The following is a 27501-nucleotide window of genomic DNA, read 5'->3' as shown; positions in this document are numbered from 1 at the left end:
ACCTCAGGAAAAATACTAAGGTGAGGAAGTCTTAAGAGAAGCCTGCTAAATATTGCGGCAGATCCCTAAAAATCCATCTCGTTGGTGACTACACCCCATCACTTTTGCAAGGGGCGCAGCTCGCCGCCTTCTCCCATCCCCCGCGCCCCCCGCGCGCCGCAGTTCCCTCTGAGATGGTCTGTGTGAGCCTGGGTGCTGAGTCGCTGAGCTGCTCGCTCTCCATGTGACTTCAGTTTCCGTCCGTTCCTTCCGCAAGTGCTAAAATAATCTGATGCCCCAGAGAGGAGGCAGCCCAGCGCCGCGTTCGGCTGCTCTCGAGGAGGAGGCCGAGCCTGGGAGACGATGCGCCCCGCGGAGCCACCTGGGCCTCCGGGAGCCGTGAGTATTTCCTGCACTGGGGACCTCCCCGCTCCGCAGTCACCGCCCTTCTAGGTGGGCGAGTTCGGGTCAACTTGGTCGGTGGGAGGTCAGCGTCCGTGGTCCACTGTTGGTGGCTGATCCGGAAGCTGTGGCGGGCTGCTCCCTGCCTCTGCGCAGGGTTTGGGGGCTACAGCTCTGGGTGTAGATGGACATGCATCCCGCAGGAGCGCTTGGAGTGATGTGAGGTAGTGGAAACAACCAGGGCTTCAGAATCAGATGTGTTTTTGATTCCTGGCTCTGCGGGGGAGAATGTGAGCAGGTCAGTGAGATTTAGGAACCTCAGTTTTATCATCTACAGAATGGGAATGGGAATGCTCCCTCCCTGGGCTGGGTGACAGGATGTAATGAGACTACTCTGTGAACACTCAGAATCCGCGGGGTGCTTGGATCTCCTTTCCTGCCCCACAACATAGCTTGAGAATCACTATTTCATTGATAAATACGTGGTGACTCATTTACAGGAACACATATTTCCATCGGGAAATGGAACACATATTTCCAAGTGCCAGGATGTGTGTTCACTATCCTGGGGATGCAGCTGAGAAGACTCACAAAGCTCCTTCCCGCCACCCACAGAGGCTTTGTCCTGGGGAGGTTCTCTGGGATTCTGTTTCTTGGACTCTTTACTAGTGTCAGAGGAAGACTAGAACTCAGGCTCTTCTGATTTTTTTGTCCAGTGTTCCTCTGTAGCCCTCCTGGCCTGTCCATGTGGGCTGGATTCTAGGGATATATATGTGTGTGTGTGTGTGTGTGTGTGTGTGTGTGTGTGTGTGTGTAATCTCCCCAAGTGTCAGGAAGAAGTACTGCGCTCAGAATGGGTGGTGAGCTCCACCTCAGAACGGAGAGAAGGCAAGCACGTGGGGATCATTTAACCATGGCCGGGACTGAGAAGGCTAGGTAGGGCAGGGTTCCTCTAACTACCCACAAGAATGTTTCCAGAGAGAGTGAGGGGACCTCACCAGAGATTTCTTCTATGATGGGCACAGTCTATTAAAAGTTTGGGTAGTAGAAACATCCAGAGTCTATGGAGTTGGCCCTCCATGATTTCCCCTGCGCATTTTACCTCCTGACTTGGGGAACAAGACTGTTCCCTCTGTTGGCGGTTGCTGCGCTCTGTAGCCTGGAGACTTATTTTTCTCAGACCCCCCACAGGTTTGTACATGTATGTCCAGAGCTCCCAGGGGAGATTGTAGAATCACGGGCCCTCTCCTGCCTTGAGATTAAAAACAAAAACCTTCACAGAGGTGCTTTCATCTTATGGGTGCCCTCGTGGAATCCTCATGAACACCTAGATAAACTCCATCCCCCTAGACTTTAAGCCTTCCTGAGGGAGCCAGAACATCCAAAACAGCAAGCAGGCGCCCAGTGTCTGTTCTGAGGCCTGTGTGAGGAAGGCGCTGGCCTCTTTCTCTGGTCTTCTAGATTTCTGCAGAAGAGCAGTGCTAGTACTCATTACAACCCCGTTTGGGCTTGTCCCCCCCACAGAGCTGAAACTAGACTCTTGCATGGAAGATTAGTGCTCCTTACACCATGCTCAGAGCCACACTACAGCCATGTAAGTTAGGAGAGGGTGGCCTCTCACGACTGACAAGCACTGTCTTTCTCAGGAGCTGTTTGTTTACACTGTAGTTCCAGGGGTCTGTGCTCATGTGTGGTCGCTGATATGTCATCTAGATACATATTTATAAATTTTTTTCCTTTGATATGATTTCTATATTATACTAATTCCCCACACCCACCCAGCATTCTTCTCAGCTTCATCATTGAACAAATGTCATGTGTTAGGGGGCATTCTGGGATAGGTTAGATGATATATATTTTTTTTTTTTTTTAACTTAGGAGTGCTTAACTATTGAGCCACATCTCCAGCCCTCTTTATATTTTATTTAGAGTCAGGGTATAAGTAAGTTGCTTAGGGCCTTCTAACTTGCAAAGGCTGGCGTTGAACTCTCGATCCTCCTGCCTCAGCTTCCTGAGCTGCTGGGATTATAGGCATGAGGCACTGTACCTGGCAGTTGATGATTTTTGAAAGCTCAGAGAGATAAGGAGAAGGGAGAAGAACATTAGTGCTTGGATCTTAAGAGTCTCATAAAATTCTAGACTTAAGTTCAGGGGTCTATTAGATAAGATTTAAATTTTTTTTTTTTTCTTACTACAGATCAAACCCAGGGCCTCACACATGCTAGGCAAGTGCCCTACTACAGAGCTATAACCCTAACCCTGAATTATTTTATTGTATTTGTCTTATTTATTTTTAGTGTTAGGGCTTATATCCAGGGCCTCACATGTGCTAGGCAAACCCTCTACCACTGAGCTGTATCAGGAGCTACATCCTTAGCTTTAGATAAGATTCTTCTAGTTACAAATGACAAAAACCCGACTCAAATTGGGTTCAGAAAAAAAAAAAAAAAGAGGATTTATGTTTCATGCAACTGTAAAGTTTTTAGGCAATTATTTCAGGCATAGCTGGATCCAGGTGTTCAAAAACATTTGCCAGAAATCCATCTGTGTTCATCCTTCAGCTTTGCTTTCCCCTGTGCAGGCTTTATTATTAGGCACATCTTGTCATTGGTGGCAAAGATAGCCACTTGTGGCTCCAAGTTAATCCTCACCAGTTTGGTATCTGGAGCAAGAAGACAAGGCCTGCTCCCATTAGTTCTAGCAGCTATCCTTGTATTGATTCTCATGGACTCAGCTTCTGTGATGTGCCAATCAGTGCAGCTAGAGATATAGGATACTGTAATAAGTCTAGCCTCATTCAAAGGCCCCATCCTGGAGCCAGAAGTTGGGATGAGAGCAAATAAATTACTTCTTAAGAAGGAAGGGAGCCAGGCAAGGTGGCACACCCCTATAATCCCAGTGACTCGGGAGGCTGAGGCAGGAGGCTCACAAGTCCAAAGCAACTCAGTGAGGCCCTAGGTAACTTAGCGAGACCCTGTCTCAAAATAAAAAATAAAAAGGGCTGGGGATGTGGCTGTGGCTCAGTGGTTAAGTGCCCCTGGGTTCATTCCCTGGTACCAAAAAAAAAAAAAAAAAAAAAAGAGAGAGAGAGAGAGAAGGGGATTTGTTGCTCAACAATAAGATGTACTCAACAATACCGAATTGTACACTTAAAAATGGTTAAGATGGGGCTTAGCCATGGGGTTGTGGCTCAATGATAGCCTGTTCATCTAGTCTGTATGAGGCATTGGATTGGATCCTCAGCACCACATATAAATAAAGAAAATAAAAGTGTTGTGTCCACCTACAACTAAAAAAAAAAAAAAATGTTTTAAAAATGGTTAAGATTGGGGCCGGGGATGTGGCTCAAGCGGTAGCGCGCTCGCCTGGCATGCGTGCGGCCCGGGTTCGATCCTCAGCACCACATACAAACAAAGACGTTGTGTCCACCAAAAACTAAACAAAAAAAATAAATATTAAAAATTCTCTCTCTCTAAAAAAAAATGGTTAAGGTGATAATCTTATGTTATACATATTTTAGCATAATTAAATTCTAAAAAGAGGCAAAGAAGGTGGTGGTTCCCCCCAAAGAGGAATTAAAGAATTGTTACCATAAGAAGGAGAAAAGTATGTTAGAAGGCAAAACCAACTGATTTCCAGAGCAATTGAGTCAGGTGCTGAGACCAAAACCACGTGTCTTTTCTCACTTTAATGCATGAATGACTTCAGACTCAATGTAGGGAATAAAGAAGGAAGTAGAACTCTGCCATGATTCTTACCAGTGAGATGGGCATGAGGCGCATGGCTGGTGCCAGCAATGGGCTGAATGTGGCCACAAAGCCCTGTGAGGTCACGGGGACTCCCCTCTTCCAACCCCAACCCAAAAAGTCACCACAGGCAGGTGCTGTGCTGTGTGCTTGTGCCCCGAGCAACTTTCTGCTGCCATTTCCAAGAAAGATAATAATCGGTTCTCTTTGGGAGATAGCGCTTGGGGCGTTGTCTTCTGGTCTTGACTCCTCTCAGGCAGAACCTAAGCACCTGCATACAAACAAAGATGTTGTGTCCACCAAAAACTGCTGCCTTCCCAGCATCTCCCTCAGATGACAAGGCTGAGCTGTCCCTCAATCTTTAGGCTCAGGGGTCGGCTGGTCCTTACTTTCCTGGCCCTGAGCCACTTCCTTCAGCTTCAGTCAAGTTAATGGTGTCCCTGTCATTGCCCTGCCTGGTACTCTAGGACCTCCTCATGGCATTCCCTCAGTGGCCTTTCTCTTCATCTGGGTTGTTGCGCCCTTTTTCTAGTGCTTAAACTGAAACCTCCATTTTAGCTAATAATGTGGCCTCTTATTTCCTTCTAAATTCCCAGTGTTTTCTAAGATGTCTAGCTCCTTTGGCAGCACCTCTAACAGATCTTTGTCCTAACCTACCTTACAGAAGATCATGGTACTCTGTGACACAGGCAGGGCTGCTATTCCGAATATCCAAGACAGCATGGCACTGATCAGAATGGGTGCTCTCATCAGAAGCAGGGTCCTGGGGGATCAGCTGCTACCTATTTGGTTGCTGAATCATGGTTAGGGTCTCTGGGAGTTCCAAGAGGGGCCAGGCATCTGGGGTGAAGGCTCATGGGGTAGCTATTTACTAGCAAATATGTATCTGCACAACTCCAGCTGAATATTTGTAGGACACATGTCTACAAATAGGACACCAGATAGGTGAATATCCATCTCCTACTTGGGTCTGAACTCACTTCTGGATTTATGCATAGTCTGAGTGACTTGAACTTTGGCTTTTTGAGTCTTGGATTTCTTGTCTGTAAAATGGAAATAATAAGCAGGGACTTGAATAGGACATGCGTATACCCATGTTCAAATAGAGCAGTATTATTCACAATAGCCAAAAGTGGAAACAACCCAATGTCCCACCAACTGATGGCTGGATAAACAAAATATATATACCACCATTAGTTTACAAAGGTGAGAAGTTCTAGAATGTGCTGAACATGGATGAACCTTGAAAACATTATGTTAAGTGAAATAAGCCAGACACAAAAGGGCACATATTATCACATGATTCCGCTTATGTAAGAACTTAGAAAAGGCAAACTCACAGAGCAAGAATAGTGGTTTCTGGGACTGTGGACAGGTACAATAGGGAGTTTCCATTTGATACATACAGAATTTCAGTTTGGGATGATGGAATGTTCTGGAGATGGATAGTAGTAATTATTGCACGATGTGAGTGTAAATGCCTCTGAACTGAACCTCAAAAGAGTTAAAGTGGTAACTGTTATGTATATTTTCCCACAATAAAAAGTGGGAAGAATGCCTATTACATATAGCAAATATTAAAAGGATCAAAGGTCTGTAAAAAGACTTTGTATCTTTCAAGTATTATTATTCTTGCTGACTAATAGCATTAAGTTTTAATCCGATTCTCTTGGCTTTATCCAAGAATTTCCCCCAAATTATTATTTTTTATGAAAAGATTTTTTGTTGTAATTGTGGTGATGGTGCTGGGGATTGAACCCAGGGCCTTGTGTATGTGAGGCAAGCACTGTACAAACTGAGCTGCATCCCCAGCCCCAAGATTAAAAAAAAACAAAAACAAAATAATATGGCTCCCTTTCCTCGGTCAATTCACATAACTTCTAGAGGGGGAAAAATCAGCCTTAGAACAGGTTGCCAGTGTAACTAACTAAAGGAAATTTGAAAAGGACAAAATTGTCCTACATATTATCCTGAAAGAATACCATGAATAACTACATTATTATTTTTTCATCATTACATGTATAAATACTCATTCAAGGGCAGTGAACTGGCTGGGGTGCAATGTTACTTGCCTGTAATCCCAGCAACTGTGGAGACTGAGGCAGGTGGATTGCTAGTTTGAGGCCAGCCTCAGCCACTGAGCAAAACTGTGTCTCAAAATTTAAAAAAAAATACAAAGATCTGGGGATGTGGCTCAGTGGTAGAGCACCCCTGGGCTCAATCCCCACAACTATAAAACTACATATATACATACATGAAAAAGAGCAGTGCATTGGTGCATTGAAAAGGATATCAGTCATTTGCACTTTTAATTTTGGCTGAGAACATGAAGGCAGTGGTTAAATCCATTTTTTTTTTTTTTTTTTTTTTTAGCACAGAGACATCTGTCTCCATCCAAAGTGAAACAAAGTAAGCCTCTGACTTTGCAATTTCAGGATGCTCTTCAATTAAATTGATCCAGAAGATTGAAAAAGCAGGAACATTTTTAAAAAGTTAAATCATTTGATATATCTTCTGAATTACTAAAGGAGGAAGTGTCCTATTGACTGCTACCTATTTTGAAATGCATCAACAAATAAGATAAACTGAAGGATGACTAGATGGATAGTTAGATGGATAGATATATGATGAAGCAGTTACAGTAAAATGTCCAGAGTAGGATCTAGATGGTAGATATACCAGTGATCACTGTCAAAATTTTTTTTCAATTTGGCCATATGTTAAAACTTTTTCATAACAAAATGTTGGGAAAAAATTACTAATAATATGTAGTATCTGCTCATAATGATTTTCAATAAATTAATAATTAAAAAATTTAAAAACTATAGAAACTATAACTACCTATAATGTACTATCATGTCATATGGATAATTGGATTATCATTCAGCTGAAATATCAGACTGTGGTAAGGATTGATACATGCAGTGGGCCTTGAAGTCTGAACAGGAGTTTGGTAAAGAAGATCAGTGAAAGGGTCTTTCCCACAGATGAAGCAGCATGTGAAATGTGTGATTTTGTCAAGGATACCAAGTATCCCAGAGTGGCTGAGGCTTGTGGTATTGAAGTTGAACTGATACAGAACTCAGAGGCCTGAATTTGAATCACAGCTCTAACATTCTCCAGGTGTACGACCACACCCCTGGGAGCCGCACTCTATTGTGAATGCAACAGGATAAATAATCCTGCCAGGATTTTGAGAGGATTATTATATGTAAAGCACTTGGCATAGAACTTATTCCACGGTGAGCACTCAATAAACTTGAGCTATTATATTTAAGAGCCTGGAAGGAATCTGAAAACTCTTCTGCACACCTTGAATACTGTTCTATTGTGCAGGTCCATGTCAGGAATCTGTATCAGCCACTCCCCAGTTGCAAAAGAGCTTGCAAAAAAATTGTCACACCCCTGTTGCTCTTCTGCAAGGAAACCAAGTTGGGAGGGGGTCTATATTTTCATTCTCATTCCACACCCGGCAATTGGCCTTAGTTATTGCTATGATCCCTGCCCCAGTACTCCACAGACTCTGAGTAGTCTCACCTCCACTGTGTGTCCCAAGGTCTACACTGTACTTCACATAGACAGGACATAGTGTAGGCATTTTGTCTTTTTTATTTCAACACTAACTCCCTGTTTGCAAGGGTGACTCTGCTTTCCCTTTGACATACCCAGTCTTACTGTAGGAAATGTCTGCCATTAGGGGATGGAATGAGGGGTTTTCCTTCAAGCCTTGGAGAATTGGTGAGAGTCCCCAGCCTCCTGCACTTGAAATGAAGCCTGAAGCATCCCTTTATATTGCCAAAATTTTTCTACACACTTTCTCTCATTTAGTCTTGACACAATCCTTGAAGGTCAGTGAGGCAATTAATATTTTCACCCATGGTCACCACTGGAGTGAAAGAGCTACACTGGTCCAGATCTCTTACCCCCATCTGGGCCTCCTTCCTCTGCATAGGTTGCTCTTATTGAGAAAGATGGTGGCAGGTCATCACTCTTTCAGAAGTGACCAGAGATTATAAATCTGTGATACCTAAAGGGTTGGGCCTATCTGTACAGATTATGTGGGTCCCTCATATACAAAGATGACACTGGGACCTCCTCCCAGCCACAACAAGACATATAAAATCAAGGTGTTATCTCCCAGTGGGGGCAGATTTGCATTTTCTAAGACCTGTGACCAGATGCAGCCTGTGGCCATGGAATAGGACAGAGCGAACTGGCCTCTTTTGGTTGTGATGGGCTGGCCCTGACCACATAGGGAAACCAGTTGACTCATCTGTGGCCCTGAGAGAATGAAGTTTGAGCAGGTAGTGCTCAGTGTGGGGCTCCCCACACTGAAGTTGCAATGGGAAGAGTTCCAGGGAAGAACAGCTGCAGTGGCCTTAAACCTTTGTCCAGGCAGAGCTGAGCCTGAGCCATTCCTAGACAAAACCTCTCTCACAAGCCTGGTCAGAGCCCTAGTTGAACTGGAGTGCACTGCTTAGGGTGGGACTCCTGAACAGTGCTTGGAAACCATTGTAGGGCATTCCCTGAGCACCTTCTATTGCTCTGGCCTGAGTGTTATCACATCCAAAATGGTGGGCTAGTCCTTATTGCTATGATCCCTGGAGAATTGGTGGGGGTCCCCAGAAACTGCTCCAGTTCTTTTCAAAAGGATGGTCATTTTAAGACATTTGAATGAGGGGTCACATGCAACAGAACTGTCCTTTCTCAGACAAATTCTCAGGACCATGCTTCAAGGTGCCTTCCAACAAATTCAAATAATACAACTCTTTACTTGTTCAGGCTGAAAGGGGAATCCAAGCCCCAGAGGCCAGTGTGAGGGGGACCCAGTAGTCCAATCAGCTGCTTCCAAGGTAGTGATTTCCCACTGTGGGTGAGTGTGAGTGCAGGCAGGTTGACATCCTGCAGGGAAGCTGTAATAATGACAAAGACTATTTTTTGAACATTAAAAAAGCCAAAAACAAAACACAAAACAAAACCAAACAAAAAAACTTGTCCTAATATTGCAGCAACCTGCATCACAGGCACTGTAATTCCCATTTTACTGGGACGAAATTAAGGCCCAAGGTCAGAGTCAGGCTTTGAATTTGCTCCATCTGTCCCCTTGGCCTGGTTCTTCCTTCTCCCTTGACAGCTGCCTTTCCAGGGACTAATTTGTCAACATGAAACCCCAAATCTAAATCCTCTTCACCCTGAAAAGGAAAAGTGATGTCCATAATAAAACTTTTCTTGCTGGGGATGTAGCTCAGTTGGAAGAGTGCTCGTCTCGAAAACACAAGGCCCTGGGTTCGATCCCCAGCAACACACACACACACACACACACACACACACACAAAAAAAAAAAAATTAACTTTTCTTAATCATTAGTCAATGTTACTTTTTCCCACTAACTCTAAACAAAATCATTTGAAGCACACTTACAATAATTTCAATTCTAAGTATCTATAAGAAATTCTCTATGTCAGTGATATTTATTAGGTTCTGATTATGATGCATATTTTAATTTTTAAGTTATAACAGATTTATTCTATTCCTTTAGAACTTCTCTTCAATTACTTCAGTAATTGAAGTTGATTGTTGGAAAAATAGAAAATACAAGGAAGGAAAAATATACAGATGTAGAAAAAGTAAACAGTGTACAATTCTCCCATGTTAAGATTCTGATGTGTCCCTTCAAGAATTTTATTGAAAATATGCAGATTCATGTAAAGTTTAAAAAATCTTGGAATTATATTTTGTTTGCATGTTCCTTTTTTCCTAATACTATTCTATTAATATTTTTTCAGGTCATATATATATCTACCAATTTTTTTTTTCATTGCAGCACACGAGTCCTGTCATATAGTTGTATCATAATGTATTTAACCATTCTTTCCATTGTTGGACTTCTGACTTATGCTGATTTCCACTCTTTTATTAACATTTTTTTTTGATACCAAGGATTGAACCCAGGAGTGCTCAACTACTGAGCTATATCCCCAACCCTTTTTATATTTTATTTAGAGACAGGGGTCACTTAGTTGCTTAGGGCCCCACTGTATTGCTGAGGCTGGCTTTGAAATCATGATTATTGTGTCTCAGTTTCCTACACTGTTGGGATTATAGCTGTGAGCCACCATCTGTTTTTTTTTTTGTTTGTTTGTTTTTTGTTTTAATATCTTGAGATAGGGTTTTGCTTAGTTGCTCAGGCTAGTCTCTAACTCATGATCCTCCTGCCTTGGCCTCCCAAGTAGCTAGTGTTACAGGTGTGCAGCACTGCTCCCAACATCAACTTTTTAATTATTATTACTAATGTTGTAATGAATATTCATTTAAATATTTTCACATGCTTTTAATTCCTAAGAATAAGTTCCTGGAAATGGAATTATTGAATCGCAAAGAATCCATGCTTTATATTCATTTGAATATTTTTTTGCATGCTTTTAATTCCTAAGAATAAGTTCCTGGAAATGGAATTATTGAATCACAAAGAATTTATGCTTTCAAGTCTTTGATAAATTATGCCAAATTGTCCTTCAGAAAAGTGTGCCAACTTGCTTTTCCACTTACAGGGCATAGGATGATTCTTAAGAGAAGAAAACTCAAAAACCATTGTATTGCTGTATTTTAAAAAATTCATTATTAAGAGAAAGTCTGAGAAGTGATTTGAATTCATATGTCACAATTCTAAATGCTCTGTTGCCTTAACCCGCAATTTACAAGTTCTTTTTTAATGCACCCAGCATTTGAATATTAGCTATTTATAAAACATAGAAATGCATTAATTTATGAGAGTATATAGCTGGTTCTTTTATTTTCTTTTACATGTAATTCCAAAATCTACTTAAAAATTTTTGGATTTTAAGAGTACACATGGACATATCTCCAAAGATACAGAAATGGTCAGTAAATACATTTAAAGATTCCCAATATCTTTAGTCATTAGGGAAATGGAAATAAAAACACAATATATCCTACTTCATACTCACTAAGATGACAATAATTAAAAATGACAGGTAATAATGGTGCTGGAAAGGATGTAGAGAAATTAAAAACCCTCTTATACTGTTGATTGAATGTAAAACAGAGCAGCCCCTTTGGAAAACAGTCTGGCAGTGTCTCAAAAAGTTAAATAGGCTGGGTAAAAAATAATGGCTTTTGCTGGTAGATGGATGAATCTGGAGACTGTTATGCTAAGTGAAATAAGCCAATTCCCCCCAAAATAGGGGTCAGTTGTTCTCTCTGATATATGGATGCTAACACACAACAAGGGGGAGTGGAATGAAAGTTCAGTAGATTAGACAAAGGGGAATGAAGGGAAGGGATGGGGTCAGAATTAGGAAATCTGACTTAACTTTCCTAGGTACATATATGAATACACACACTGAATCTGCACATCATGTACAGCCACAAAACTGGGATCCTAATTAGAAGAAGATATACTCCATGTTTATATAAATACATCAAAATATACTCTACTGTCATGTATAACTAAAAAGAACAGCAACAAAATGTTAAATAGGGCTGGGTTATGGTTCAGTGGTAGAGTACATGAGCAAGGCACTGGGTTCATCCCCAATTCCTTAAAACAAAACAATTTCAATAATTCTGCTCCTTGGTATATACCCAAGAGAATTGAAAGCATGCCCACACACAAACTTGTACATGAATGTTCATAGTAGCATTACACATAATAGCCCCAAAGTGGAAACAACCCAAATGTCAATCAACTGATGAATGAAACATAAACAAAATGTGGTATATTCATACATACAATGGAATTTTAGTGGTATTTAAAAGAAATGAAGTACTGATATTTGCTACAACATAAATGAACTTTCAATGCATTATGCTAAGTGAGAGAAGCCAGAAATAGAAGGTCACATATTGTTTGATTCTATTTATATAAAATATATATATATATATATATATATATATATATATATATATATATTTTTTTTTTTTTTTTTTTTTTTGTAGTGGGGACTGAACTCAGGGACACTCAACCACTGAGCTTAGCTTCTCACTGTTGCTGAACCCATGATCTTCCTGTCTCAGCCTTCCAAGTCGCTGGGATTTCAGGTGTATGCCAATAAGCCCAGCTAAAATGTCTTTTTTTAAAAAATGTTTTTTAATTGTAAATGGTCACAATATCTTTTTATGTATTTATTTATTTTCTTATGTGTGGTGCTGAGGATTGGACCCAGTGCCTCACACATGTGAGGCAAGCGCTCTACCACTGAGCTACAGCCCCAGCCCATAAAATGTCTCGAATAGGCAAATCCATATTCAGAAAATATGCTGGTAGTATCCAGGGGATGGGGGAAAGTTGGAAATGGGGAGTGACTGCTAATAATATGAGCTTTCTTTTTGGGGCAGTGCAAATACTCTGGGATTGCATGGTATTGATGATTGCTCAACATTGTGAATAAACTAAACTGTACATTTTTAAAGAGTAAATTTTATGGTATATGCATTTTTTCCACATTTTTAATTGGTATATTATAGTTGTTCATAATGATGGGATTTGTTATTACATTTTCATACATGCACGCAATGTAACCAATATCTAATGTCGCCAATATCACTCCCCAGCACATCTCCTGTCCCTCCTCACCTCCCACCCTTTGGTCTTTTTCCTCTACGGAACTCCCTTTGATTTCCATGAGATCTGCCCTCACTGTTCTTTTCCTTTTTCCTTTCTAACTTCTGCATATGAGAGAAAACATATACATCCCTTAACTTTCTGAGTTTGGCTTATTTTGGTCTCTAGTTCCATCCATTTTCCTGCAATGACATAATTTCATTTTTATGGCTGAATAAACTCATTTTTTAAAAAGCCCATATTGTGGCTTATTTTTAGGGAATAGGACCATATGGTATCTTTTTTAAAGTTTTAAACATTTCAGATTTAATAGCTAATTATCAAAGTAATTCTAATCTCACTTATCAAAAATTAAATAGTTTTTGGGTTGGGGTTATAGCTCAGTGGTAGAGCACTTGCCCAGCCCTTGCCCAGTGTGAGGTGCTGAGTTCAATCCTTAGCACCACATAAAAATAAATAAATAAAATAAAGGTATTAAAACTTGAATACTTTTAGTGTTAAATTAAAGTTTGAACCAAAATGTCTCTCTGGCTTTCTTACTTCTTCTGTTCTTCTCTTTGTCTTTTCTTTGCCAGGTTATGTTTTAAGCAGTTAATATATTTTGTTAAGATATTTCCCTGGTATAAATATATATCCAAGCAAAAATCTTGCAAATAAGTTTAGTTTTATAAACAGAGGTGTGTGTGTGTGTGTGTGTGTGTGTGTGTGTGTGTGTGTGAGAGAGAGAGAGAGAGAGAGAGAGAGAGAGAGAGAAGGTCTTGCTTAAGTTTCCCAGTCTGGCCTCAAGACAGTCCTTCTGTCTCATCCTCCTGAATAGCTGGGATACTGGCTGTGCCATCACTCTGGCACACAGATTTTTTTTTTAACATTATGATGTATCAGTATTCAAAAGAGACAATTTTTCATGTGTTACATAAATGTAATTAGTATTAGAATGAATTTTTCAAAAACATTTTGTATTTTCATGAGTTAATTTTTGGGAACTTATTTGTATATTTTTTGATTTTTAAAAATTTGTTTGAATTAGTTATACATGACAGTATAATGCATTTATGCACTTTGATATATTATACATAGATGGGATACAATTTTTCAGTTTTCTGAGTTGTACATGTTGCAGAGTCATATTAGTCTCATAGTAACATACAGTAACATAGTAACATACAGTAATAATGTCTATTTCATTCTACTATCTTTCCTATCCCCACATTCCCCTCCCTCCCCTTCCATCACTTCCTTCTACCTAGTCTAGGGTAATGCTATTCTTCCCTAGTGCCCCACCCCCCGTCTTATTGTGAATTAGTATACGCATATTAGAGAAAACATTGGGATTATGGTTTTGTGGGATTGGCTTATTTCACTTAGCCTGATATTCTCCAACTCCAACCATTTACTGGCAAATGCCATAATTTCACTCTTCTTTAAAGCTAAGTAATATTCTATTGAGTATATATATATATATATATATATATATATATATATATCACATTTTGTTTATTTTTAAAAGAAATTTCAAATGCAGAAAAGTTGCAATTAAATAGGACTCAGACTGTTCATCCAGATTTAACAATTATTAACATTTTGTGTGTCACTTTTACTTTTTCCTCTCTACAGATATAGATATTTCAGTACACATTTTCCAAGAAGGACAGTTTATTGTATAACCACAGAATAATGATAAAGTCTGAAAAGATAATGTTGATATAACACTATTATTTCATCCAGTCTGTATTCAAAGTTGACCCAGTAAAATTTTCAAAATTGAATTTTGGAAACATTCAAATGTGCCTAGTGATGCCTCTATAATAATTTGAGCATTTGGTTGAGGTATCTCCTGGTTTCCCCACCGTAAGTTTCCATTTTTGCTTTTGTAAAATTAACAAGTAACCAGTAGGGAAATGCTTTAAAATTACATTAAGGGGCTGGGGATGTGGCTCAAATGGTAATGTGTTTGCCTGGCATGCTCGAGGCACTGGGTTCTATTCTCAGCACCACATAAAATAAAATAAAGATGTTGTGTCTGCCAAAAATTGAAAAATAAATATTAAAAAATTCTCTCTCTTCTCTCTAAAAAAAATTACATTAATATTTTATTTCCCAACAATTTTTCACCCTCCAGTTTTAACATCTCTGGTTGGTTATTTTTTATATATTATTTTTAGTTGTAGATGGACACAAGACTCTTATTTTATTTATTATTATGTTATTTTTTAAATGTAGTGCTGAGGATAGAACCTAGTACCCCACATATACTAGGTGAGCGATCTACCATTGAGCCACAACCCCAGTCCCCTCTGAGTGCATGCTTATCTGCAGCATGCACTTTGAAAAATGCGGTACCAGATGCAGATTTTAGGCAATTTATTTAAATGTTCAGGTAACATCATAAATATTTCACCTACTTTTTTGGAAGTATTATGTACAGATATGTACTTTGCACTTAGGTTTATTAACCCATTTTATCCCATCATCTCAGATGTGGGACACCTACAAAAACCCAAATTGAGCAATAAATATACAATTATGTAACTTTGAAGTAAAATATTATCTTTTTAAAGTTGTATTCTTTTGAGAAAAGTAATAGGTGAGTGATGAGAGTGTTTGAAGATATTTTTAAATTCATTGTGAAAATGGCATAAACTTGGTGCAAAAATTACTTTTACTAAATGTTCAACTGAAAAAATATTGCATGCATAAATGATATGTGATATAGGAAATGTATTCATGAAAATATTTTCTAGAACTTGGTTATTATTTTATTTCAAGGAATGCACTGTATTTCAAATTATTAATGTTCAAAAGTAACTGTCCTGGGGGCTGGGGATATAGCTCAGTTGATAGAGTGCTTGCCTTGAATGTACAGGCCCTGGGTTCAATCCCCAGTACCATGCACACACACACACACACACACACACACACACACACACGCACATAAAAGTAACTGTCCTAAAAATAGGGCCCAGGGACAGTGTATACTGCACTAAACTGCTGCCTGACAAAATCTAATGTGTTGCTACTCATGTTCTTTTGTTGACCAGTTGTGACCTGTGTTTTTATACTCCAAAGAAGATATTAGAGAAAACACTTTTCTGAATGCTCAAGAAAATTATAACATCCCAGTGACCTATTTATAGAATCTATAGATTGTAGATGTAGCTCAGTGGGAGAGTGACCCTGGGTTCCATCCTCAGCACCACCTCTCCAATAAATAAATACATCTGAAAACTCTAGTTTGAATGCCAAAATATTAAAACTTTTAGAATATCTTTAAGATTATGTGTATATTGATTTTTTAACCTAGCAAACATTTACTGAGCCTCTTCCTGACAAGAATATTGAAAAAGTCTAATAAAAATACCTGGAAATTTGTGGACAAAAGGTTTATAATTTTTTTCTCCCCCTTTAGGAATTCCAACAACAAAAAACGTTTTATTTTGAAAAATTTCAGATGTGCCAAAAAGTTAAAGCCCAGTGCTAGATTGATCAGTTAGTAGTTTGCTTTAACTTTCTCTATTGAGCCATTTTTAAATAATCTACACAAATTATAAACACCATGAAGCTTTACCTCTAAATGATTCAGCATGCATTTCCTAAGAAGAAGGGCACTTTTTATTTTTTTTAACACAAACAGGACATTATTGACAGAAAAAAATAGCAATAATCTGCTAATATCATCTGTAAATGAAACCATCTTCATTAATATGAATTTAAATCATCCACCCTAACTGTCTCAAACTTTTTCTTTTGGGTATTTTTTTTAAAGTCCAAGATGCACTCCAGATTCATGAATTGCACATGGCTAATTGCCTTATTATTAGTCACTTGTAATTGAGAACAGACATTGCTATCCTGCCCCCTCCCAGCCTTTCTTTGTTTTTCAAGCCTGATTTTTGGAAAATCCTGTCTTGTAGGACATCATATAGCCTAATCTATTGGAGGTGTCCTCATGACTAGATTCAGTGCACACGTTTTGGCAAGGGGACGTTCAGGATAATACTCTGTATTCCCAGCAACCCCCACTGGGATGCTGGGTTCTGAGGGGATCTTACCATGGGAGATGCTTCAACCTTCCTTGATTTTCTGCTAAGAGTCAAAGGGACCAAAGCTGCTCGATTGGAGCTTTCAGATGCTTCTTGGTAGTAGGAATGGTTTGGAGGGGTCACAGACTGGGGTTTTTGTCTTTATTCTCTGCAGTCTGTGAACAGCTGCCTTTCGCTTTCTCCCAAGGTGCCAGGTGGGATTGGCTCCTTACTTTTAAACAAACGCAGACCCACTTTCTTGTGGGGCCCTCCATCTCATAAGGTAGTTACACTTTTGCATATTCATGGGTATCACCGGTACACATTATGACATACTCCTGCCTACTTTGCTTCTGGAGATTCCTTCCCCCAAACCAATCTGTCAATACTTATCCCTAACACAGATACCTTGATAGCTAACTGCTTTCTGCCTAAGCCTTCTTTCTTTAAAGTTTTTTCAGCTTATTATTTTGAGGAGAGAATTATGTGGTAATATATGTATAACACTTGCTGAAAGCTCTTGGGGCAAAGGGGTTACAGGCAGCAGCTGCTGTAGTAGTAGCAGTTGGGGGTTGGGGAGGAGGAGGGGAAGCAGTCCTGTGCACCTGGGAGACCGCATGGGATTTTCCAGTGAGATATTGAGCTGTTTCTCTTGGACTCTTTGCAGTCTAGAATAGTGTTTCTCAATCGGAATAGCTACTATTTGAAAGTCTTCTATTTCTTTTTAGAGTCATTGCATCTTTTTATTTAGCACGGCTTCAAGGCCATTCTCACGTATATTATTGGATCAGCCAGGGGCCAGTCAGGAAAGAGAAACCATCTAGATTATTTAAAACAGAGGAAATTTAATTTGGAGAACTGGCAACAAATGACAGAGGAGCCTGAGAAGCCAAACAGACAATAGACAGACCACCCAGAGAAGAGCAATTTAGGAAGCTTTGACCTGCCCTCAGTAGGTGAAGGAAAGAAGGAAGGAGTGATGATACCAGAGCCTGGGGGTCACCAGGAAAGGCTCAAGGATATCTCTGTTCAAGACAGAGACAGAAATCCCCTGAACTCTTTGCTCATTCTGCTTTCTAGCCACCCACTAGTGTCCCCCTTTGGCCAAACCTGCAGGAGGCCAGCTGACAGCAGAGTTTGGGAAGCAGGGCCTTCAGAAGCCAGCCCTCGACCTTACGGAGCAGCAGAGCAGGGGAAAGCATGTTCTGAGGACAAAAACTCTCCACCAGCATAGTCATTGCCCCTGGAGTTAATCTCGTTCTCGATTATTAATATATAATTTTAAGCCAACCTTTCTATATACCTTTTATGCACTTAGTTAATATAAAGATATAGTCATCCTTTCAGCTGAATTATGCACTGTTTTTTTCTGCTTTGTGTAGCTGTTGAATTCTTGGAAATTATGCATAGCAGTAGCAACAACAGCTCATTGGTGTTTGGAACTCATAAATAATAATTATATTGTTAATTACATTCACCGTTCATGAAGCACTTTCACATACATTATGCTGTGTGATTCTCATAAAACTTTATATGAATTGCTCAAGGACAAACAGCAAGTACCTGAGTCAGAATTTAAACTGGACTGTCAAGTTCCAAACTCCATAATCGTCTCATGATATTCTGATGTTACATTCCAGAAGTTGCCCAGGGGGCATAGCAAGATTTTTTTTCTTAGCTGGCTGGCTGAGTTTCAGAAGAAGGAGAGGATACATTTTTTAAATTTGAAAAATACTTGTTGACCTAGAAATTAAATTACCTTCCTGGGTATAAGTGACACCAGAACTATCTGGCATTCTGGTCTGGAGAGTTATGTTGTCCCTGAAGAACTACACTCTTGCCCTGTACACATCTCAATTTAGTATTTCAATATACAGGGTTGGCTCTTCTAGAGAGATCAGAGACCTAGCAGCATGTACCAGCTTAAGGAGGTGGATAAGAAGGTAATAAGTCTTCCCATCTCTCATCAATAAAATACAGAACATCCAATAAAATTTGAATGTCAGATAAACAAGTTTTTGGCATAAATACATATCTGACACTCAAGAGGTATCTCAGTATTTGCTAAATCCGGCAATCATCTCAAGACGAGATGTGATTCCAAGGTTTCAGGGGGCATTTTTGTGTGCATGGCAGGGGTACTGGGAGGATACTGGGGACAGGAGCCCATATGGCCCTGCATTTGCCATCTGTGCAGGCCATGAGGTAATTATTCCTGCACAGGTGCAGAAGCGGAAAAAAGGGTCTGGAAGGGGATCCCCAGTGTCCAGCATGAATTCTGAATTGGAGGTTCTCTGTGTGGTAAGGAGAAGTAACCCAGCCAGAAGTCCAGGCTGAGGTTGATTCACTTGATTTACGTAGGTTTTCTGTTAGTCTTTTTTCACTGGTGAATATTCAAATCTGACCAGAAAGTTAAAATTAGTCTTTGAGATGTGTAAACTTACTTGAAGAAAGCATAACAGGAAGGGGCCAAAGGTAGCCTAGATGTGTCAGCAGAAAAGGCTGTGAATGGCATGGACTAGGAAGTTTGCATTAGCAGTGGTCCAGGAGGAGACAAGGGCTAACCTGCAGTCCTTCCCAAGGGTGCCAAGGAGGGGCTGGGGCAGATGGAATGCTGGGCCAGGCACTTGCCTCCCATTCAATGCCAAGCTGGGAGGGGATGCCACCAACTGTCAACTCTGGAAGTCAGTCAATGCAATATACAGAGAAAGAAATTACCCAGTTACTCATCCTGGAGCTCAGAGAGGGACCCCTTGCCACTCAGTCAATCTGGAACCTTGAATAGGCTATTATTATTTCTGGGCCTTTGACTGTAAAAATGTGATGGTGGATGATATAATACATACCCTTTATGGCTCCTCTTAGTTCTAAAATTCTTCTCCTGGTATATGTATGATTGATATATATATCAATCATAGTATATATATGTTAGTACTGGGGATTGAAACCAGGGACACTTTACCATTAAGATACATCCCCAGCCAGCCTTTTCACTTTTTATTTTAAGACAGGGTCTCACTAAGTTGTTAAGGCAGTCTTCAAATTTGCAATCCCCCTGCCTCAGCATACCAAGTCTTTGGGATTACAGGCCTGCCCCATCACCCCCACATACCAGCATGGCATATGTATAATGTTAAGCCCTCTTATGTCTTCTGTTCTGTGCACTAGCTAGGCAAGAGGACTGATAACCATACTTCATTATGTAATCTTTATTACATCTGAAGATTGCTCATTGTTTTAGTTAGTTTTTTTTTTTTTGCTGCTGTGACTAAGTTTATTTAGGGGCTCACAGTTTCAGAGGTCTTAGTCCATAGAAGAGCGGCTCCATTCCTTGGGTCCCGAGGTGAGGCAGAACATCAAGGTGGAAGAGGGTGGCAGAGGGAAGCAGCTCACATGGTGATCAGGAAGCAGAGAGAGAGAGAGAGAGAGATGTCTCCACTGACAGGATACAAATGTATACTCCCAAGCCTCGCCCCAATTCCCACCTCCTCCAACCACACTCTACCACTTCAGTTACCACTCCATTAATCCCTATCAGGGAATTAATTCACTCATTGGATTAAGACACTTACAACCCAGTCGTTTCTCCTCTGAACCTTCTTGCATTGCCTTACTCATGAGCTTTTGGGGGACACCACATCTAAACATAACACTCATTCATTTTCCCATCAAGTTTTTTCCTCTTCCAGGTAAAATATCAAAATCCTTTTTTCAAAGGGCTGTATTCAAATGAGGTGACCATTGAGATCCACACTTTTCTAAAAGCCTCAGTCAGTGGTCCTGAACTGGCAAACCTCCTACCTGAGTCTTCTGTGCCACTGGGATTGTAGGTGTTTGTAGCCATCCTGACTCATGTATTGTATCTTTCTAAATGCTACTAAAATGAATCAAAGTGTCCTAAGAATAAAAATGCTAATTATATAAAACAATGCATGAGTTAATTAGTTTAAATTAGTCATTTCACCTGTATGTACACTTTAAAACATCATGATGTATATGATAAATATAAAATTTGGTCACTGTAATCAATTAATAAATAACAAAAGTTAAAAACATTATAAAAGGGCTGGGGTGGTGGCTCAGCGGTAGAGCGCTTGCCTCACACGTGCAAGACTCTGGGTTCGATCCTTAGCACCACATTAAAAAAAAAAAATAGGGGCTGGGGATGTGGCTCAAGCGGTAGCGCGCTTGCCTGGCATGCGTGCGGCCCGGGTTCGATCCTCAGCACCACATACAAACAAAGATGTTGTGTCCGCCAAAAACTAAAAAATAAATATTAAAATTAAAAAAAAAAAGTGAAATAAAAGTATTATGTCCAACTACAACTAAAAAATAAAATATTTTAAAAAAATGATAAAAAAAAGCCTCAGTCAGCAAGATAAGTAGGAACTCAATTATAGAGCCTGAGGCTATGAGTAGTATTTCAGTCCCAGTTTACCCTTCATTGGTTCTTTTATTCATTCAGCACATATTTCTTGAGTTTCTGCCATGCCTCAGCAGAGTTAAACTGGAGGGTAGAAAACTCCAGCAGAATTACAAAGCTTGGGAAATACCCAATGACACCTGATTAAGTCCTTTGCTGCTTCTTCAATGCTGGACTCTCTGGAGTTTCAGAGTTCAGCCACTTGTCCATCAAATGGTAGAGGCAAAGTGAAAATGAACTGTTGTTGAGGGTTTCGGTGAAAGGTTGAAAGTGTTGGTTAAATTGAGGTATTTGAATAATCTGTGGGTTTCACCTCCATGTAGCTGCTGGCCTCTAAGACCAGACAGAACTGGGAACTGGCTCCTTCTACCCAACGTAGAGCAACCTTCTGGAATGCCCTTGCCTTACATGCTGCTTCTTTCCCTCTGTCCACAGTGCTGCCCTTGAGATGGAGTTGCTGCCCCTTTGGCTCTGCCTGGGTTTTCATTTCTTGACCATGAAATGGAAGAATGGAAGTGGGATGGCCGTGGTGGCTTCCCAAGGGGGTTGCAAGTTGGTGAGTTTCCCTCCTGAACTCTGACTTGTCTGCTGCTCTTGTCCCAACCTTGTCCTGACTGATAGATTGTTAGTCAAGGAGGGGTGTCTGGATCACTCTGAATCTGCCTCACTCAGTGCCATGTGTAGCTCTTTAACTGAAGGTTTTAAAGATAATGCCTGGGATCAGCCGGCAGTCCCTGTCATCTTTCTCATACCAGGTACCGCCAGAGTGGTTTACATGTTTTAACTCATTTAGTCATCACAATAACCCAGTGTTATGGAATTATTGATAGGTATTATTATTATTTCTCTATTTTATAGATAGTGGGGGCTATGGCACAAAGTAGCCCCAGTGTCACCAGCTAATCAGTGGTGAGGCTGGGCTTTAAACCTGGTGTCTAAGATGTGGTGTCACATACTTGTAATCCCAGCAGCTCGGGAGGCTGAAACAGGAGGATTGAGAGTTCAAAGCCAACCTCAGCAATTTAGCAAGGCCCTAAGCAACTTAGTGAGACCCTGTCTCTAAATAAAATAGTCTGGGGATATGGCTCAGTTGTTAGGCATCGCTGGATTTGATCCCTGGTACCAAAAAACAAAACAAAAATCCGGATTGGTCTGATTTATAATCCCTATACCATAGTGGAGCATACTCTAGACTAGTGGTTAGAGGTTACTGCTAGTGGTTCAGAACCATGACAGCTGGAGTTTTAAAGAATACAGCATGAGGGCTGGGGTTGTGACTTAGTGGCAGAGCGTTTGCCTAGCATGTGGGAGGCATTGGGTTCAATTCTCATCACCACATACAAATAAATAAAGAAAATAAAGGTCCATCAACAACTTCAAAAAATAAATAAAAGAAGAATAAAGCATGAAAACTTTGGCTGCTTTTCAGGGTGCAGGCTAGACTCTCTGCCTGACCCTTCTGGTTTGGCCGCCAGAAGCAGGGATTCAGGTGCCAGGAAGCTCAAAGAATGGACTTCCCATGATTCTTACAATTTGAGGACTGTTTGCAAGTCATTACACTGGCCATTTGATGTTAAAATGAACTGGACATGGTAAGGATTTCCGGGGCTCTGGTGGCCATGTGTTCCTTTGAAGTGCTTTGGTGGGTCCACAAAGAATTGCAAAGGTCTTTACTACAGCAATTGTGGTAGGACAGGGTCTCACAGCTTAAGGAAAGCCCCTAACCACAGCACTCTTCAGAGACTCCCCATGAAGCCGGGAGACCAACGCTTACTCAAATATAGAAAAACACCTTGTCTTGGGGTAGGGGAGGGGGGCATTCAATTCTGTAAAAATGCAAATTCTCCCCCAAATTAATCCATAATGGTAAAATGGTAATGAAATACCAATCAAAATTCCAAAGACTTTTTTAGGGGGAGTGGAGGGTGTGGAAGGAACCTGACAAATTCATTCTAATATCCATCTGGAGATTTAAAAACAACTCAAATGTTCAATAATGGGAGGTTAATTAATTAGATGAAACAAATAATTATTACTAACTTTGGACATAATAAATGCGTTTTACATAAGCAATCACACTCAATCCTAAAAAAATAAAAAATACAAGTATAATTTTCACTTTGCAGGCAGGGTAGTAGAATTCTACTGATGAAGTAACTATCCCAAGGTCACCCATTTGATAAAAAACAGAGTCAAGGACTGGGGTGTAACTCGGTAGAACACATGCTTACTTATGTGAGGCCCTGTGTTCCATCCTCAGTACCAAAACAACACAACACAACAAAACAAAACAAAAAGAAAAAGAAAATTAGAACCCAAATGAAGTGAACCTTAGAACTCTTGTTCTTCATCATTGCTATTCATGCAGTGTACTAATATAGTTCCTAAAAAGAAATGTGATCAAATTTATTTTTACTGCCAAAACAATATGTCTATCATGCATTATTGGGAATGGAGTAGATTACTGAACATCTTGTAGAGTTTGTTCTCATTTTTTTTTTTTTAAAAAGGGTAGGTAATATCTTTAGAAAAGAGTGAGAAAGAGATGTAACAAAAAGTGTGTGTTTTTCTGAGGGAGAGTCTGAGGTTACTGAAGAGTTTATTTTTCTATATTTCAATATAGTATCAATTTTTAATTATCAGAAGATGTTTTTAAAATCAGATAAAGAACTTGCAAGTTCAGCCAGGCACTGTGGCGCATGCCTGTTATCACAGTGTGACTCAGAAGGCTAAGACAGGAGGATGGCAAGTTCAAGGCCAGCCTCAGCCACTTAGCAAGACCCTTATGAGCTTAGCAAGACCCTGTTTCAAAAAAAAAAAAAAGGATTGGGGATGAAGCTCAGTGATAAAGTGTCCCTGGGTTCAATTTCCAGTAACAAAAAATATATGTAAGATAAAATAACTTGAAATTCTAAGAGATTAGTTCCTTGCCCAGGGTCCAAGTTAAGAAGTGGGAGAGCAAGTTTCCAGCTTGAGTGTTAGCTCTTCTAACTTGGACTTTTTCTTACCCAGGACTCTTCTTCCCTGTTCCATTTGCCCTCAGGGATGGGGTCCACAATTTTAGCCAATCATTGGCCTTGTTTTCCAACCTATAGAAAGGAATAACATGGCTTTACTAAATTACCATTTTAAACTGTTTTCACTAACACCTAACTTACATCCTATGTTTTTGCCAATTCTATAAAACATCTTGCTGAGTTAAAGAAGCTTTATATGATTTCTGCTGTGACATCAGGGTCACCCCATCCCTCTGTCTCCTTAAATTGCACAATCAGTAGACCTGCTACCATATTTATTTGATACAGGTATAGGGGAGCTTCCCAGGCAAAAATATTTTGGGTGAAATGAAGGTGCCACAGTACAGCTGGTTGTTGGGCAATGGCACTGTAGATACTCAGCTATTATGTTACAGTGATAACCGTGCAGTGTGAACCATTTACCCTGTACTGATTATGTACCTGGCACCGTGCTAAGCTCCTCATGAGAGCCACTTTAATCTTATAACAGCCTTTCTAAATAGGTGCCACTTTTTATCTTCATTTTGCAGAACAGACTGAAGGTTAAATTATTTTCCCAAGGTCACATAGAACATAAACAACAGAGGCAGAATTCAAATCCAAGTAGAGACCTGGTCCTCAACCCTCAGAGTTAAAACCAAACTTCAAATACAATTGTCAATTCTCAGCACCTGATGTCAGATCTTCTCTGACACCCTGTTTTAAGTGAGGCCTGGAACTCAACTCTTGGCTAACTATTTTAAAGTGTGAAGGTAAAGAATATTTTCCTATCCTATTTCAAAAACTCTGATCTCCAGAGTCATTCCCAGTGGTTTCAGAGACAGTCTGATGAATGAACTAAGTATCTGTGCATAAATCTGTACTTTAGAGATGTCTTTTCCACTGACCCTTGTGTTTTGGACCTAGGGGGATGGCGTTGCTGACTGCAGAGGGCAGAACCTTGCTTCAGTGCCCAGCAGCCTCCCGTCCCACTCACGGACACTCATCCTGGACGCCAACCCTCTCAAGACCCTGTGGAATCATTCCCTCCAGCCGTACCCTCTTCTGGAGAACCTCAGCCTGCACAGCTGCCACCTGGGACTCATCGGCCTTGATGCCTTCCAGGGGCAAGGCCACCTGCACAATCTGGCTCTTGCTGACAACTGCCTCTCTGAGAACTACAAGGAGACAGCAGCTGCTCTCCACACCCTGCCAGATCTGCGGAGGCTCGACTTGTCAGGAAACTCTCTAACGGAAGACATGGCAGCCCTCATGCTGCAGAACCTCTCTTCACTGGAGGCTGTGTCCTTGGCAAGGAACACCCTGATGAGGCTTGATGACTGTGTCTTTGAGGGCCTGGAGCACCTCAGGGAACTGGATTTGCAGAGGAACTACATCTTTGAGATTGAGGGTGGTGCTTTTGATGGCTTGACTGAGCTGAGACGCCTCAACTTGGCCTACAACAACCTCCCCTGCATTGTGGACTTTGGTCTCACACAGCTACAGTTTCTAAACATCAGCTACAATGCCCTGGAGTGGTTCCTGGCAGCCAAGGAGGAGGCTGCCTTTGAGCTGGAGATGCTGGACCTGTCTCACAACCAACTGCTGTTCTTCCCTCTCCTACCCCAGTGCAGTAAGTTGCACACTCTCCTGCTACGGGACAACAACATGGGCTTCTACAGGGACTTGTACAATACCTCGTCACCGCAGGAGATGGTGGCCCAGTTCCTCCTTGTGGACGGCAATGTGACCAACATCACCACTGTCAGCCTCTGGGAAGAGTTTGCCTCCAGTGACCTGGCAGCTCTTCACTTCCTGGACATGAGCCAGAACCAGTTCCAGTACCTGCCAGATGGCTTCCTAAAGAAAATGCCTTCCCTCTCCCACCTGAACCTCAACCAGAATTGCCTGATGATGCTCCACATCCGGGAGCATGAGCCCCCAGCCACACTTAAAGAACTAGACCTGAGCCACAACCAGCTCTCAGAGCTACACTTGGCTCCAGGGCTTACGGGCTGCCTAAGGAGCCTCCGCTTGTTTAATCTGAGCTCCAACCAGCTCCAGGGTGTCCCCACTGGCCTTTTTGCCAATGCCAGTAACATCACTACAATTGACATGAGCCATAATCAGGTCTTACTTTGTCCCCAGCCAGCTCCCTTAGATAGGGCAGGACCCCCCAGCTGTGTGGATTTCAGAAATATGACATCTTTAAGGAGCCTCTCTCTGGAGGGCTGTGGGTTAGGGGCATTACAAGACTGCCCATTCCAAGGGACGGCTCTCACTCACTTAGACCTGTCCAGCAACTGGGGGATTCTGAATGGGAGCATTGCTCCTCTCCAGGATATTGCCGGCACCTTACAGGTCCTATCTCTCAGGAACGTGGGCCTCAATTCTGGCTTCACAGAATTGGACTTTTCTGGATTTGGGAATCTGAGGGACTTGGATCTGTCAGGAAATTTCTTGACTAGCTTCCCGAGGTTCAGGAGCAGCCTGGCTCTGCAGACCCTGGATCTCCGCAGAAACTCTCTCACTGCCCTTCCTCAGAGGGCTGTGTCTGAGCAGCTCCTGAGGAGTCTGCAGACCATCTACCTCAGTCAGAATCCATATGACTGCTGTGGAGTGGAGGGATGGGGGGCCCTGCAGCACCTGAAGAGCGTCGCCGACTTGGCCATGGTCACTTGCAACCTCTCCTCCAAGGTCATTCGTGTGCTGGAGCTGCCAGGCGGCGTGCCTCAGGACTGCAAGTGGGAGCGGGTAGACATGGGCCTGCTCTACCTTGTGCTTATTCTCCCCAGTTGCCTCACCCTATTGGTGGCCTGCACTGTGATCTTCCTCACTTTTAAGAAGCCTTTGCTTCAGGTAATCAAGAGCCGCTGCCACTGGTCCTCCATATACTGACCTGGTGACATACCAGGTTAGAAATTTGGTCTGTTCAACTTTCTCTGCCAGATTTTAAGATCTGCTGCAGAGGTCAGGTGTGGTGGTGTATGCCTGTAATCTCAGTGGCTCAGGAGGCCAAGGCAGGAGCACTGCAAGTTCAAAGCCAGCCTCAGCAACTTAGCGAGGCCCTAAGCAACTCAGTGAGACCCTGTCTCTAAATAAAATTCAAAAAGAGCTGGGGATGTGGTTCAGTGGTTAAGCACTCTGTGATTCAATCCCCGAAAAATCTGCTGCAGAGGTCAAGTCTGATGAGTTGAGGTTTAAATTAAAAAATTTAAATGTCTGCATCCTTTATTCCCCCCAGTCCTTCCTCCACCCTTGTGATTCATCCTCATCATCCAGATAAAATATTTATTAAGTGACATACTATGAAAATAAAAGACAATGTGTCTCAAATATTTTTTAAATGAAA

General features: G+C 41.2%; 1 protein-coding gene across 2 annotated transcripts; it reads left to right on the top strand.

Moving 5' to 3' along the window:
• On the top strand, positions 1-27501 carry Nrros (negative regulator of reactive oxygen species). Of its 2 annotated transcripts, XM_076867825.1 has the most exons (4): positions 1-20; positions 257-378; positions 21589-21709; positions 25077-27501. In XM_076867825.1, the coding sequence occupies exons 2-4, from the start codon at positions 272-274 to the stop codon at positions 27045-27047; spliced, it is 2199 nt and encodes a 732-aa protein (XP_076723940.1). In that variant the 5' UTR covers positions 1-20; positions 257-271; the 3' UTR covers positions 27048-27501. The 2 variants fall into 2 exon arrangements, with proteins under 2 accessions (XP_076723940.1, XP_076723941.1); XM_076867826.1 differs by lacking the exons at positions 1-20; positions 21589-21709 and having other exon boundaries at positions 284-378.

The sequence above is a fragment of the Callospermophilus lateralis genome, chromosome 10, assembly GCF_048772815.1.
Source record: "Callospermophilus lateralis isolate mCalLat2 chromosome 10, mCalLat2.hap1, whole genome shotgun sequence".
Taxonomy (NCBI): domain Eukaryota; kingdom Metazoa; phylum Chordata; class Mammalia; order Rodentia; family Sciuridae; genus Callospermophilus; species Callospermophilus lateralis.
The sequence above is the reverse complement of the archived record's forward strand: the minus strand, read 5'-3'. Positions and strand labels throughout refer to the sequence as shown.